This window comes from Quercus suber, unplaced genomic scaffold, assembly GCF_002906115.3.
Source record: "Quercus suber isolate HL8 unplaced genomic scaffold, Cork oak 2.0 scaffold_261, whole genome shotgun sequence".
Classification (NCBI taxonomy): domain Eukaryota; kingdom Viridiplantae; phylum Streptophyta; class Magnoliopsida; order Fagales; family Fagaceae; genus Quercus; species Quercus suber.
Genome location: NW_027069717.1, coordinates 117,046 through 132,554, shown reverse-complemented (window position 1 = coordinate 132,554; position 15,509 = coordinate 117,046). Strand labels below are relative to the sequence as shown.

Below are 15,509 nucleotides of genomic sequence, written 5' to 3'. Positions count from 1 at the left end.
GATTGAAGACATTTAATTTAGCTCTACATGCTCCTTTCTTTTTCTTCTACTTTCGGATTTGGTTTCTACTATCAGAGGCTTTAACAACTTTTCAGGTTCTATTTTTTGCAAGTTCTTTTTTGTTTTGTTCTGTTTTTTTTTTTTTGTTTATTATTGACTTTTTTTGAGTTCTTACCTATTATAGCTGCCAAGTATTTGTAGTTTGAGGAGTACTTACCTGTGGGTAAATGTGATTAGGGATTCAAGGGTGTTTGATGGTAGCTTATTACCCGTGGTTGACTTTGAAATTTCAAATAGAAGGATTTGTGTTTGACCTGGCTGCTTGAAAAATGATATTGGTTAGGGCTCTTTCTTTTTGTTTTGGCCTAGAATTACACGCAAACTCCTTTTTGGTTTTTATTTTTTGGAATTTACGGTATTTTTTTTTAAGGGAATTACGCTACTTGGTTTGGTTTTTTATTTATTTATAGGAATTTACACTTTTTTATTTATTTGTAGGAATTACGCTTCTGTGGTAACAAACCTATACTATTACCTTTAACTAAATTGTAACCCATGCATATGCATGGATACATTTAAAAATATACAATAAAATATATAATATAATTCCTATATATATATAATTTAAACACTATTGATAGTCATTTTTATATTTTGTTAACTCTTTAAAAAAATTTGTAAGGATATTATTAAGTATAAAATGTAAATTATCCATATATTTTTTTAAATTATTATGAAGCACTTTTTTTTTTTTTTTTTTAACGATTCATTTATTTTAGACTCTTTGGTTTTTGTACTTAATAACTCACTTGGATGAATATTTATAATGTGGTCTCACAATTGATTCTAAAATTAAGAAATAAAACGCTTTAAGAATAAATAATTTAAGACACATGGTACAAAATTGTAACTCTAATTTGGAATTCTAATTTGAGTTTCTCTTAGTTTCACCTATTATTATAAATATAGACAACATGTTTGCTTTTTTTTTTTTTTTTTTTTTTTTTTTTTTACACAGAATCGGGGGGCAACTGATGGGACTGACGAATGTCTTAAACTCACTGACGATTACACCATCACGGACGATTCCATGCTCAGACCAGGTGAGTCAATCATACTCTTTACTGACGAACTTATCCGAACCATTCGATGCAGACAAAACGGTTCGAGAGACAACTGTACAATCCGTTGGAAGGTAATAATGGCACACTAAAGGGCCTCAGGCATTACGAAAAGGAGCATTGAAGACCTCCATAACTACTCAACGGCTAGAGGCCAGGAAAGGATATATAAGCCTCCCACATTGCTGAAGGAGAGGTATATACACACAGGAATTCGCTAAGACATTTTCTTGAATTCTTTCCAATTGCATTTTTTAAACATTCTTTTACTGACTTTGGCATCGGAGGCGTCGTGGCAGGCACCACACCGGTGTTCATCTTTAAAGGTTGGAAGATCATCTCCGTCCGTCGAACAAGCACTGACGAGTTCACACTCATCAACATACACCTCAGGGAGTTCAAATGAAGCCCCTGACCTGTGCCCCCTAAAAAAAATTATTTATAAAATTTAAAAAAAAAAAATGTGTTGACCCCTCTAAAATAAAAATTTGAACACTTTAATCCTAATTTTTTTTTTAACTTAACTGAAATTAACTTAAATATGATCATTTTACAAATATTTTCACAGTAAAAGTTAAGTAGTAAGTTGTAATTGGTTTTTATCTGGACTTGTAACTAGCATAACTTTTTTTTACCTATCATCTAGATTTTGTTGTGATATTTTTATAAAAGTATTATGTCAAAACACTACTCTTAAAATATTTAATTTTATAAGAAATAAAAAAAATTCAAATTTTTGCTCATTCGTTAAATTTTTTTTAAAAGCCTTCTCTCTCGGACTATGGCTTACTTTGTTATCAAACAGAATAAAGTTTTTTTTTCCTTGCACTTTTCTTCTAAATCTGTGGTTTATTAAATGCAAGATTAGCTATTTGACAAGAATATATGATTAGTTATTTAATTCTATTTGTTTATGTATTTAATAGTTGCTGTCTTATCAATCTTTAAACTATTAATAATTTTATTAGACTATTGTAAAATATAGTTTGTAGGGACTGGATTTGGGTTCCTAGTCCACAGGATAGACCAGTTTAGGCCCAACAAGCCCAATGCAATGAATTTGTAGAGAGTGAGTTGGAAAACTGGGCTAAAATGAGTTGGACAACAAATGAAGTGGGTTCAGATAACAAGAAAAGGAAGATAGATTGATTAAACTAAAGAAATTTGTCCTCGGCACAGTCTGAAGAGATTAGTTCTTGTATACTGATTCTCAAATTTGATTACAAGTTCAGTTCTTGATTGCTACAATATTTCTCTTTCTATTTTTCGATCCCCTTTTCCTCAGAGGTCTCTTACATTATATATCTCATTTTGAATGATCTTAGCCCTCCATTTGTTGATCATTTGGGCCACTACTTGAGTGCGTGTCCCATCAGACATTCTCTTTGGCTCTCTGTGGGTTGAGGTAGTCAAGACAGCACTGTTCAGGAGTCTTCTTCACATAAATGCAGCAAAAAAGTTAACTGTAAAGCATTCATTGCAGTGGCAGCTGCTTTCCCTTAGATATTTCCTAGCTCCCATCTTCCCTGTACGTTCATGATGCATGTCTTTATCGATAGAACCTCCTAGAATGTCACCCCTGGATGATGGGAGGCATATTTTGATCTTCATTGAGTTTAGCTGAGGGGATATTCCTCCTCGGACAACCTCTCCCATCCTTTATAGTCATAGTTTGCTCGTGAAGTTCGAAGTATTACGTCTTCCTTACTATTGATCTATTCTCGAACCACGGGGCCTCCTCAGATAAGACCCAAGGCCCAATATACATTTGGGTTGGCATCCCCACATAGTTGTATTGTATACTAAATTTTATGGAAGTGGTGTATAAAGAAAAAAAAAATCTAGTCATTTTATTTTTTACTTCCCTACCCAAGATAAATTTCTGGCTCCGCTAATGCTGACACCCCCCCCCCACCCAAAGAAAAATCTCAGAGCTGCCACTGGGGAAAATGGCCTTGAATTATTTTGTTAGTGCTACTACTATTAGATATCAACAATGATCCAAAAAATTCGCTCTTTTCCTATAATGAACGAGAATTCTTTAATGGGTTCTCATTTTTTAGAGCAACTGTGATGTCCCTAAGAATTCTAAAAAAGAAAATTTTACCAAATCGCCATTTTGCATCACATAGTGGTTTATTAGAATTAGAAAGTAGTTCTCTGTTTCTTGTAATTTCACAAAACAGAAGATTTTGAACTCAGAAGGGTAGAGGAACCAAAATAAGAAAAGAAGTAACCACTTTATACGTAATCAAACCCGTTTTTTCTCCTAAAACTTAAGATGAACCTTTTCAGGGAAACAAACACATACACTAAGTTTCAAACCATGGCTGCCGCCCAACCATCATCAACAAACTACCACCTTGACCACTAGCCTCAGCCATTCAGCATTCATTACCTCCACCCTTACGGACTGCTCAACGGAGGGAGCAAGGAGCCCAAAGAGAGAGATACCAATTTGGTTGCAGCAAAGTTAACCCAGTCTATGCTTTTTTTTTTTTTAAACGTTAGTTTACTTACCGCCGTTAAAGTTAGCTAGAGTTAAGTTGTTGGGTTGAGATATAACTTTTAAATGAGGTGGCATAACCATCACCTTAGATTCATTTCAAATTGATCTTGTCCGTAAAATGGGTACTCTCTATTTCCCTTTGAAATAGAGAGGATCCGGATCCCTTTTTTTGGGCTGAATAACAATTAAGAGAGAGATATGGAAAAACACCAGGTAACATGAAATATTGGGCCTTTTGGGGAGGGGATGAGAGAGGCAGGTCGACCTGCCAGATGAGAGAACCGGGGATGGGGGGTAGGTGCCAATCGAACTTGTAGCCTGTTGGCATGGACTATCATCATATTTGACTATAATTACTTTGCAGTCTACACATGCCTGCACGTTTTATATCAAAGTTAATTGTCCGAACAAGTCAAAGAGCAACTAGTTACCACAATAATCTTTTAATTTAACTCCATCAAATGATAAGAACAGAAATGTATATGCCTTGGATATGTCAAAATCCTTCCAGCTCAGATGTATTTTTTTAACTAAAACCAATAGGTTTCCACACAAATCTTAGGTGTAGCCATTGTCATGGTTCATGTATTACAAGATGGGGTTCCCACCCCACCCCCCCCCCCCCACCAAAAAAAAAAAAAAAAAAAAAATCCTCACCATTATTGGTGGAAAAAATTAGGATGAGCATATAATGATGTCTCTTTTATTACATCCTTTCCCATTCATTTATGGATGGAAAGGAAGATTACAAAAATCCCAATGAAATTTGTGATGTCTTCGACTATTGAAGGCACCCTCTAAGAATTTGACTTCTGGAACAAGCCACTAAGCAGATTTCGAGACCTTGTTGATGGCATTAGCTAAGTATCCAACATTACCTGTGGTGACACCCGCCATACTGTGTACAAATATTTTTTTCACATATCAGAAAAATCCTATTATTATGGGATTATATAAACGAAAATTGATAGTATGACATGTTACCTGATACGACCATTTCTAGTAAGGTAAATATGAAATTCGCTCGTCAAACGATCAACTTGTTCAGGGGTCAACCCACTATAACAAAACATACCAATCTGTTTGCAAGGACCATAATGATTAGAATAACAACTTGAGCAAATGGTTCAAATTGGAGATTTAAAATAATAAAAAAAGGTAAGACACCAGAATTGATTATAAAGTAAACAAATTTTATGATACCTGATTTGTTATGTGCTCCCATGATAAGGGTGACCCCAACTTTTCAAGATTTTCTCGTAGAGCCCTTCGCATTCCGATGATGCGATCTGCCATGACCTGGAAAAAAGATGATAATGATAGATTTTTTTAGGTTGTGTTTGGATTTGAACATTTAAAATCAAGGGATTCAAAGAACAATAATTAGTATGAATTGTTTGAAATAGATTTAACAACACATGATAATGTGAACTTTGGAGATTTTAATCAAAATGATGCTGAAAGTTACATGGTCTTGAGAAAAAATGGCAATGATTTTCTTCTAAGTAAAATTACATGTACATCACAATAATCAGATTGCTTATTTGAAGGTTGCAGAATTACCTCACAATAATATGTAAGATCTTAAATATCAAACAAACATAAGAGTCATGTAGTACATAAGTCTGAATATTTCATTAAACTTTGTTGAAATTGCAAGCCAACATGCATAAATTACTATAAATGATAAAGGAAGTTTGGGAGGCAGAGAAACTAAATTTTAAAAGGCATGTTAAGTAATTATTGACCAGACAAGAGCCTTGATCAAGCCTTTCATGCATTTATAAAAGCATAGAACTGAAGCCTAGCTTATGCCATTATCTTCCCCTGAAGCAAAGTGTCACAGCACTCAGATTTATATACAAAATTGAACTGTGTCCTATTCTACAAAGAGACTTTATGTATATAAAAAAAAAAAAAAAAAGAAAGGAATTGTACTATGGCAATTTACCTTAACTTCTTTAAGCCATAAATTCTTCAACTCCGGATCACCAAGAATAGTTGAAACTATGAGTGCACCATGAAGAGGTGGGTTACTATACATAGGTCTGGCAAGCTGCTGCAATTGACTTTTAACAGACACAGCTTGTTTTTCATCTTCACAAAGCACACTGCAAAGAATTGTAAAGAATGATTGAGTTCCTTCTTTTTGAATTTACTTGACAAGCAAAAGAGAAGTCTGTGGATAAGCCATATATTGCATCATTTACCTAGTGAGCTTTAGGAAGTAATGTCCAAGATACAACTCAACAAGAAACTAGACATTGCAGAATAAATTAATTCAACAAACATTATTCCTATTTCTCATACACTTGAAGTATTTTCTTGTTTTCTTAGATTTTAGTTTAGTTTTTTTTTTTTTTTTTTTTTGACGATTTCATAGCTTTAGAAGAGTGCTGATGGAGATTCACTCATCTAGTTTACCTATAAAATCTAAAGAAGCAAATAAGCAACTAAACTGACTTCTGTGGATAAGTTTGAATTTCTAAATTGATTCAATCAGGGTGCAATAGTGTGTGATCAAAAATAATGTTTTCCACCAATATTGCCACCCCCAATTAATGCCAAATCACTCATTACCACAGTTTCAAAATAAAGAAATAAAACAGAATCACATTAAAGATAAATAAGTGACCCATAGAGTCCTATTGAAGTCCAACGAAGAAAAGAAACCTTCATTCACAGGATAAATAGACGATTACCTAAGGCATCCCACTCTCTGGCCATACAGTCCCATATTTTTTGCATATGATTGAGCAATTCCAATTAGATGTCCATCCTCGAGAAAAATCCTGATAGACTTTGCATCTCTCTCCGGATCACCACTAGCAAAACCTTGATATGCCATGTCAAAGAAAGCAAAATGACCCTTTGCCTGAAAATGATAATAATTTTCAATTTATATACCAAAGGAGTACTGAAAATTTTAAAAGGAAAAGACCATAATAAAAATAATATCATGAAATGTTTACCTTGAACTGGTATGACATCTCTCCCCATTGTTCCTCTGTAGGATCCACTCCAGTAGGATTGTGAGCACAAGCATGAAGGAGGAAAAATGAGCCATTTGGAGCATTCTATATCCATTTTTAAAGGGCAGGAAAAGAAATGTTTGTCAGCAATGAAGATATGAAAACAACGGCCAGGAGTAAACCAGGAAGTCTCAGCAATGAGGTACAAATAAGGTAGTTGAGAGTTAAGATTTGTCTTGCTTACCTTTATGTCATCCATCAGTGATGCAAAATCTAACCCTCGAGTCTCTGGGTGATAGTAATGGAAGGTCCTTTGAGGTACTTGTGCATCTCTCCAGATGTTATGGTGGCTGTGAAATCACATGTTAGAGGCCCATAGGACAACTAATAAAGGGAGAAACAGAATACAGCAGAAACCTTCTGAATTTAGAAATAAATTCGAGAAAGGAAATTTGGGTGGGGAATGGGAGTCGGGGAAAGCATTATTAAAGATTTGAAGGTGGTGTGTCCCATGATACTTACTTGGCCCAGGTAGGGACTGGTATGTAAATTTGGGAATCGGGACGAAAACGCTTTTGAAAGTCAGCAAAAAGTCGGCATGCACCAGTACCAGATAGAGATTGTACTGCTGCTATTCTTTTATCTTTGATAAACTCAGAATTCTCCCCATAGGCCAGTTTTAGTGTTTCTTCGACCATCTTGACACTTCCTCCCATAGGAAGATACTCCCTGCCCGAAAGAAACAAAATAAATAAAGCATTTATATTTTTTTCTGAATGAGCAAAGCATTTGTATTGGTGTAATAATTAAAATGTTTTATGCCTGTGGCTGCAACTGTTTGAACACATCGATGAGCAAGATCCCTCACTCCATGGTACACATACATGTTTAAATCTATATGCATTAGAAGGGACAATTCTGAGGTATTGTCCCAAATTTGGTTTCTATGGCATTGCTTTTCAAGAAATAGAAAAGTTATACATATTGCGTGTTCTCTGTGTAAGGATCATTCTATGTCTGTTTCTTTAATTTTGAAGTATATAATATAAGTATAACCCTGCATACCTGATATGGTTCATATTCTACAAATTTCATGCACTCCTAAAGAATTTTCAACTTTCCAGGCATTGTATTCCAAAACAGATAAAGCCTTTCATTTTAAAACTAAACTACTGAGCCAGCCATATAGTACAAGCAAAAAGAAAAAGCAAATTTCAGGTCCTTTAAAAAAATTTATTGTAAAAAATATGATCCCCAAACTCCTTTCCCAGATAAAATCTTGTCGAGCAAAAGAAATCATTTTAGGGATTTTGTATCCAGATTATTTTTGTCTAGTAGGGTATAAATTGAATTATTTAGATCCCTCAAATATGAAAATCTTGAGCCAGATCTGACTATGAACCACCTACTGCAGCAACAGGAAATTAGATACATATATAGCTTAATACACAAAGACCAATAAGATCCTTATCATGAGTCATGACCAGGTTCGTTGTGGAATCTGCTGTCAATAGTCAAGAGTATAATGTCGTCTACTCTGGCTGCCCATTGCTAAGTGCTAACACATTCTTTACAAGTTTACTACCAAAAATCTACTAGAGTAATTCCCATAAATTTTTTAACAATAATAGCACGTTTTCCCGATTTTAAACAATTGTCAATTTCACATATTAGTTGAAAAGAAGCATGAGCTCTGCCAAGAAACAGATTTATTATATTTAAAAATGAAGAAAAATAAATAAAGGGGGTGCAAGGGGTCCAACTCCAAACCCACTAGCAAATAGTGGAGAAAGATAAAAATTCTAAAACCAACAGCGTCAAGAATCTAAAACATGGACCATTGTGTGAAACATGAGAAAAGATTAAAAGAATCAAATTGGTTGGTGGAGGGAAAAAAACTAAAGCCAATGGGACCACCACAAAAGTTGCTAGTTTTGAAGTAGTAAAAAAACCAATACAAATCAGCATGATTATTTTTATGCAACTATTAAAAGTACATTAAAAGGGAATGACATAGTGGATTAAATAATACAGTGTATGGAAATGGTAATCACACATGAGTATAATAATATAAACTGTCTCAAATGAAAATGAATATATAAGAAACTCACATGTTTGAGTGTCCAGCAATCCTCCTCTCTGCTTCTCTAACGCATTCGAGAACAACGGGTTTTCCATTATCGTCGCGGTAAGCGCCCTTTTCAATTCATATTTACACATATAATAAAGAATTAGAAGTGGAATCAACTAAAGAACACAACCTGATGATCAAAATCATTCAATGCAGATAAAATGCAAGATATGATAGAAATTAAAACTATATTGAATTTGAAATTTGTTCTTTGGGAATTGAAGAAGCCGAGATCTTCATCACACAACAGAGCACCAACTTAAGGTTTTCAATATTTTTAGCTATGGAAAATATCAGATTTAAATTTCTTTGGATTTCTCAGCAACCAAACGGACATGTAAAACCTATTAACAACTAACAACTGCAACCGAATTTCAGTATTTATCTCTGTTCGGCCGCAAAAAAAAAAAAAAAAGAAGTTGACGCAGTTTCATCTTAGATCTTAGATTTGTAACTACCAAAGGCGCTAGAAATCTAAAACATACAATTTCAAATCTAAGCTCTTTGGACTTTGATCCAAATAAAAAAATAACTGTTTTATCCAAATTCATAGAAAAAAAAAAACCTCAACGCAACGTAAACATTATAGTAACATTCAGAATTTCTGGTAGTATTTTTCCTTGTCCATTTTCCGAGCAACCAAACAGAGAGATATGAAGAAAAAGAAGATAGTTAGGAGTGAGAATTAAGGAGCTTACAACTCCGACATTGACTTTACTGGGACTGGGATCAGCCAAGAAAGCCTCCGTAACGCCGAGAATCGGATCCTTCGCTGCAGGCTCCACGTTCCCCCACCACGTTGACATCCACCTCGCTCCAATATCGGAGCTCCGATTCGTGACCCGCCTCGATATCACAGCCCGAAACGCCATCGTTTTTCACACTTTGCGTCTGAAATGGTGAAAGAAAGGCGTACGGAGCAGAAGTGTTTTGAAGAAATAGCTAGCTGAGATTTTATTATTGTTATTAATAAGTAGTCTTTTATAGTAAAGTGTGAAGGACGAGGAGAATCGGGTTTTTACTTTCTTTCTTTTTTTCTTTTTTAATATTTTAAATTTGGTGAGTGGTAGGAAGAAATAGAAAATGACGGATTCAAGTTGCAAAAAATGGTATGGGATTGCGTGATGATGTTGTTCTTCGTTGCTCGTTCTCTATTCTACTTGTTAACTTTATAAATTTTGTGAATTCTGATGATCTCATTCTCACTTGAACCGGGGCTGGTTTTTGTTGAAGTTACGAAATTGCCCTTGTGCCTTATTCAAAGTTGTTTTTATTGAAGTGCGTGAGAAAGTTCCAGGTTGTTACACTAATAATTAATTAATAATTAAATGTTGCCCCGTCATCTTAGTCTGTTGATAGATTAGATATGTGATGTGATGTGATCGATTTGGGATTCGGCTTTCCATATTGAAAATTGTGGTGGGATAGATATATGATATAATTACACTAAACGCATATATGGTATGGTTTGTTTTTACTTTGCTTATATGTGGTTTAAATATTTACATTTTGCTTATTTAAAGTTAGTTTTATTAGCCTTTCATAACTTACATTTTTGTTTGTCGTTAAAAAAATATATTTTTGAGCAAAAACAAATATATCAAGAATAAAAAAGCTAGGGTTTGAATTTTTTTGAAAGAGCTTAGATTATAGGGTTTTTTGTCTATATGCAAATTACTGGTCCTCTGCTGAAATTCCTTTGAAAAATAATCAAAAAAGAAGGAAGGCAAGAAAGATAAGTTAGTAGCCAACAAGGACAAAGACAACAACACATATTTCAAGAGTTGAATTCAAGGGTTTGGTTGTGTTTAATGATCTATTTATTTAACGAATAAAGCAAACTCACTATTACAATGACGTTTGGATCCTAGATGTGAGCACATGTTCATGGACTCAGCTTGATCTATGTGGCCAACACCCCAATGGCTGATACAATATTTCCATGTGTAAAATTTTTGGAAACCACTGGAATCAAGAAAAGAGATGGTTCCCAAGAGAGGATGAAAATAACTTGGTACAAAATTATTTTGTAGATACATTGCATCCAAAGAGAAGAAGAACTGCGAGTTCATAGGCGTGGGAGGTTGAATCATAACAAGAAGAACATTCTCTTTCACTTTCCCAGCATTCATCTCTCTCACAATCTGATCAAGAATAGACCCCACTTAAGAAATCTGCTGATTCCATCTCAGGCTCAGATATTTTACATTCTATGCAAACTCAAATATTTTACGATCTCTCTATGCAAACTCACTATTCTTTCACGATCTCTCTCCCTCTCTCTGCTTAAATATTTTTACATTTCTTTAGGAAAATAAGATTAAAGCGACTACTCAGGCCTTTCCCAATGGGTCGATCTCTTTGCTCCAGATGAACCCATTGACGATCAAGCATGGTTCTGCAATCTAGGTCAGACCCATTTACTCCATGTTCGTTTCCCAAGAAAGCCAAATGGAAAACGAAAATTATGAATCTGAAATGGGTTGTGGGAAGAATGGATGACTGAGACAGAGAGAGAAATCAGAGATTGACAGAGAGATGCGAGTGAGATAGAGAAATGATGAACCAAATGTGTTGGCCTGTCCATTTGATATTGTTTTGATACACATATTGTTTCTCTACAAAACCCCCATTTTTTATCTTGTTTGTTTGAGTTTTTTCTTTTATTTTGTGTTTTTAGAGGAGAGAGAGACATAAAAGTGAAGTTAAAATACATTTTTACCCCTGATTTTAACCGAGATGGTTAACGGATAGGTAACGAATTAAAGTTCAAGTGGGCAAAGTGTAAATGTTTAAACCATGGGTAGGAAAAGTGAAAACGAACTATACCATAGGTGGGTTTACTGTAATTATCCTTAGATATATAGATCATAAAATGCATTGTTAAAATTTTAAAATTGTGTGATAAAAATTCGAATATTTGTATAATAAAAAAATGATTGGTAATTTTTGGGAAAATTACCATTATCACCTTAAATTATATTTTATGTTACACTTTACACCTTAAACTTTTTGAATGCACATTTTACACCTTAAACTATAATTTTTGTTACGCTTTACACATCAACGTTAAGTTTGGTGTTAACTTGAATGGAAAAGTATGATACTATGTGAAAATACCTAATTACCTCTCTTTCTCAATCTATTAAAAACAAATGAAAAATTACACTTTTCCACCTTAATTTACATTCCGTTAGCATTTGGCTCCAAATTAAAATGCTAGCTTATTTTACTATTTAACTTATTTTTGTTATTATTCATAGACCTCACTGCACTTTTGGTTCTATTTATGTATTCCACTTTACTATTTCAGTTAATTTTTACATTTATTTACAGTACTTTTAGCAAAAAAGTTTTAGATCCAGTAAAATAAATATATTCCAAACAGACCCTCCTTATTACACTTTATACCTTAAAATTTAAATTTCTTTCTAAATTAACACCAAATTTAACATTAAGGTGCAAAATATAACAAAAATTATAATTTACGTGCACTCAAAAAAATTTAGGAAACGCCATAGTATTGTTGTTCTAATAATATTATTTATATTTTTAAAAAATATGTGTAATTAAAAAATGTGTAGAAAAATGTATAATATTATTTAAATATTAAAACTTGTTGTTTAAAATAACTTAATAAACACCTCTGACGAATCAAATTGACATCTTTGCAGCAGCATTAACTAATCGGTACCCTACTTTTACTTTTGCTTTTGCGCTAGGCTAAATCCCTCGTCAGTCACTTTACTTATCATAAAAAATTAAATATAATAATCCAAAAAATAAAAAGAAACTTGGGTGCTTAGTCGTGATTGTAGGTAGCGGCTGCCTGGCCATGTAAGATTATCCTTTGACACAACTTTCGAGCAACTAATTTATCTGTTGACTTTTCCCTTGTTTTTTGCTAAACAGAGGGCTACAACTGTACAAGTAAAAACCTTCATTTTTTTAAACACTTGGGATATGAGTCACCACTCTCCACTGGCATCATATGATTCGTATCCCTCGGGTTATGAAAAAAACAAAAAAAAACCGCCAAACCTGCTAATATTCTCTTCTACCGCTCCGTATTAAATGATTGACAATAATTTTATCAGTTGTATTAATGAAGCAAAATTAACAGCTAAATAGCTCGTTCTATTACTTTCAATATAAGTTTAAAAGGGCAAGTGTCCTAAAAGAGAGTTTAGAGGATTGTAGATGAAGGGTTAGGATGCAATAAGTATAGGAGTATATAAAGAAAGAAGACTTCCAGTTGAAAGGATTAAGAAAAAAGGAGAAAAACGAGATGAGAACAAGAACAGTGATAGAAAGAGGGAGAGAAAGAGAGAATAGGGGAGATCCTTGTGCAAGAACATTGTTCTTGAGTGAGATTGTAAAGAACCATTTGTATACTTAATCTTTGACTTTTGTTCATTCCCTCTCTGTCTAAATCCTCAAACTAAACCTAATTTGTTTTACTCCACTCTCTTTACAAATATCTATTGGTTTGGGCCTAGCTGGATAGCACAAATTTCACTCTTCTAAGTGAGTTTGGCCCACCAAATTTCCGTGGCCCTACAATAATAATATTTTTTAAAAAAATGAGAGGGAGGGGGGGGGGGGGAGCATTGCCTCCCAAGTCCAGCTATGGCTTCGTCCATGGGTTCAAGTTATACATGGTATAACTCTAAGTAAAGTTACACCACTCAATAACTTATTATTGAATTCATATTTTGAAATCCAATCGTCAAATTACGTGTTCTATATATTCTTAATATGCATGACAATTTTCATGCCAATTGGATGTAATTTACTATTTGATTCATAAACTCATCTTTTATGCATTATTTTAAATTACAAAAACTTGAATTTAAACAATTGATTGATACATGGCTATTGATCTTTGATCATCTTTAAATTTTGTAAATATGGATAATATACGAAGGTAATGTAATCCAGTGGTAGATTTATCAAAATTCACATTTAATTAAAAATATTGGGTGGTGAAACTTTAAGTAACGTTACATCAGGTGTAACTCGAACCCACTTTATTTCTCTCATATATTTCTCTTTCTTTTTATTTATTTTTATTTTCACATTTCCCTTCCCTAATAAACTCCAGCCACTCTCTCTAAAATTTTATTATTATTCTTACTCTATGTACATGTCTAAATTGAGATGTTTTTCTTTGTAGTGTGATAAAATTTTAGTCAATCTAATCACAAATAATGTAGTATTTGTAATTATTTTTAATAAAAATGAAAAATTTTCTTTCCTTTTTTTTTTATTTTTTATTTTTTATTTGAGGGAGCAAACAATTGTCCAATTTAATTGAAATAATCTCATTTAAAAATTTGAATTTGCTAACCTGGCGGATTTATAGATTGGTGGATCGGCAATGGATTGGAATTTTCTCAACCCACTAATGGCAAGTTGGTTAAAAATATTGCCCTCCACCCGCCCAACATGACCCGTGCACACCCCTAATTATCTTATACAAAATAGTGATGCATAAAAGATGGGTAGTTTTCAAATTCTTCTAAGTTGTCAGATTACTCTTGTTCCCTTTTAGCTAAGCCATTTGCACATTTGTTAATTTTACGATATATATGTGATGTGAATGGACGGTTCATTCACGATCTAACAAATTTCTGTAATCACAAACCGAAATAGAAATATTCGGGGCCAATACACCACATGTTTGTTGGTCAATTAATCACAAGTTGTGAATCCACTTCTAAAATTATATATTTATATCATAATCTTCAAGCTAAGTCTAATCAATGCCTAAGTGTCCATAATTATGCAATATTATTAGTTTTGATACCAATATGCAACAAGGACTCTCTCACCCAGTGTTAAATTACCGATTGTTTCAAAAGTTAAAACTAATGGGAAATGGTAAATGTTATCTTTTACCCATATAATTCTAACAACCAATAACTGTGTTAGTCTCTAAAAACATCCCATCCGCCTGTTATCCCCAAATTACAGAGAACACTACCATCTGTATCAAGAATTATAAACAGAGATAACGAAGGTATTCATGTAACTATTTTTGTTATGCGAGGATATATTTGTTTAACTAGTTTGGCTATGTGAAAATGTTCTAATGCGAGTTGTATAGTTTGGTGTGTTAATGACAAGGCTAGCCCCACCACTGCCAATTAGACAATCACCTAAGGCCCCTATGTGGAACAAGGGCCCCAAATTTTAACCAATAGAGATATTTTTATACCTATAAAAGTATTAATTAGACCCCAAATATTAGTCAATAGATTTTAAAAAAGAAAAAAGAAAAAGTAATGAGATGGACACAACAAAATGTTTGCCAACTCACACATAGGCTCACAACAATATCTAATTTAAAATTTTGAGAAATGCTATGTCCACAACATTTTTACAACACTTTCATAACAAATCTTGAGTGATAGATTGTTATTGGAAGACAAAAAAGTAATTTCAGTGGTAGAATGAAATTAGAACCAATAAGAATTTACTGCTTATAATTTGTTATGAAAACATTGTGGATATAGCACTTCTCTTAAATTTTTTGCTATTCTAATTTAGGAATGTTGTGAAATTGGTATGTCCCTAGTGTTACTAAAAATAAACTGTTTAGAGTAATACTATGTTTACAACATTTTCATAACAAATTTTAAGTGGTAATTTGTAATTGATAATTAAAAAAGTGATGTTAGGGGTGGGCTTAAACTAGAGCCAATAACAGGTTACCACTTCATAATTATTGTGAAAATGTTGTGAATATAGTATTACATAATTTTTTATCAAAG

General features: G+C 33.3%; 1 protein-coding gene across 1 annotated transcript; it reads right to left on the bottom strand.

Annotated features, from left to right (window-relative positions):
- Window positions 1–4,124: 4,124 nt before the first annotated feature.
- Window positions 4,125–9,754, bottom strand: LOC111995857 (aspartate aminotransferase, mitochondrial). Its single transcript, XM_024027804.2, has 10 exons — window positions 9,432–9,754; window positions 8,714–8,799; window positions 7,125–7,331; window positions 6,847–6,952; window positions 6,603–6,707; window positions 6,333–6,505; window positions 5,582–5,741; window positions 4,834–4,929; window positions 4,615–4,709; window positions 4,125–4,528 (listed from the first exon to the last, which is right to left on the bottom strand). The coding sequence occupies exons 1-10, from the start codon at window positions 9,603–9,605 to the stop codon at window positions 4,456–4,458; spliced, it is 1,275 nt and encodes a 424-aa protein (XP_023883572.1). The 5' UTR covers window positions 9,606–9,754; the 3' UTR covers window positions 4,125–4,455.
- Between the last annotated feature and the right edge of the window lie 5,755 nt (window positions 9,755–15,509).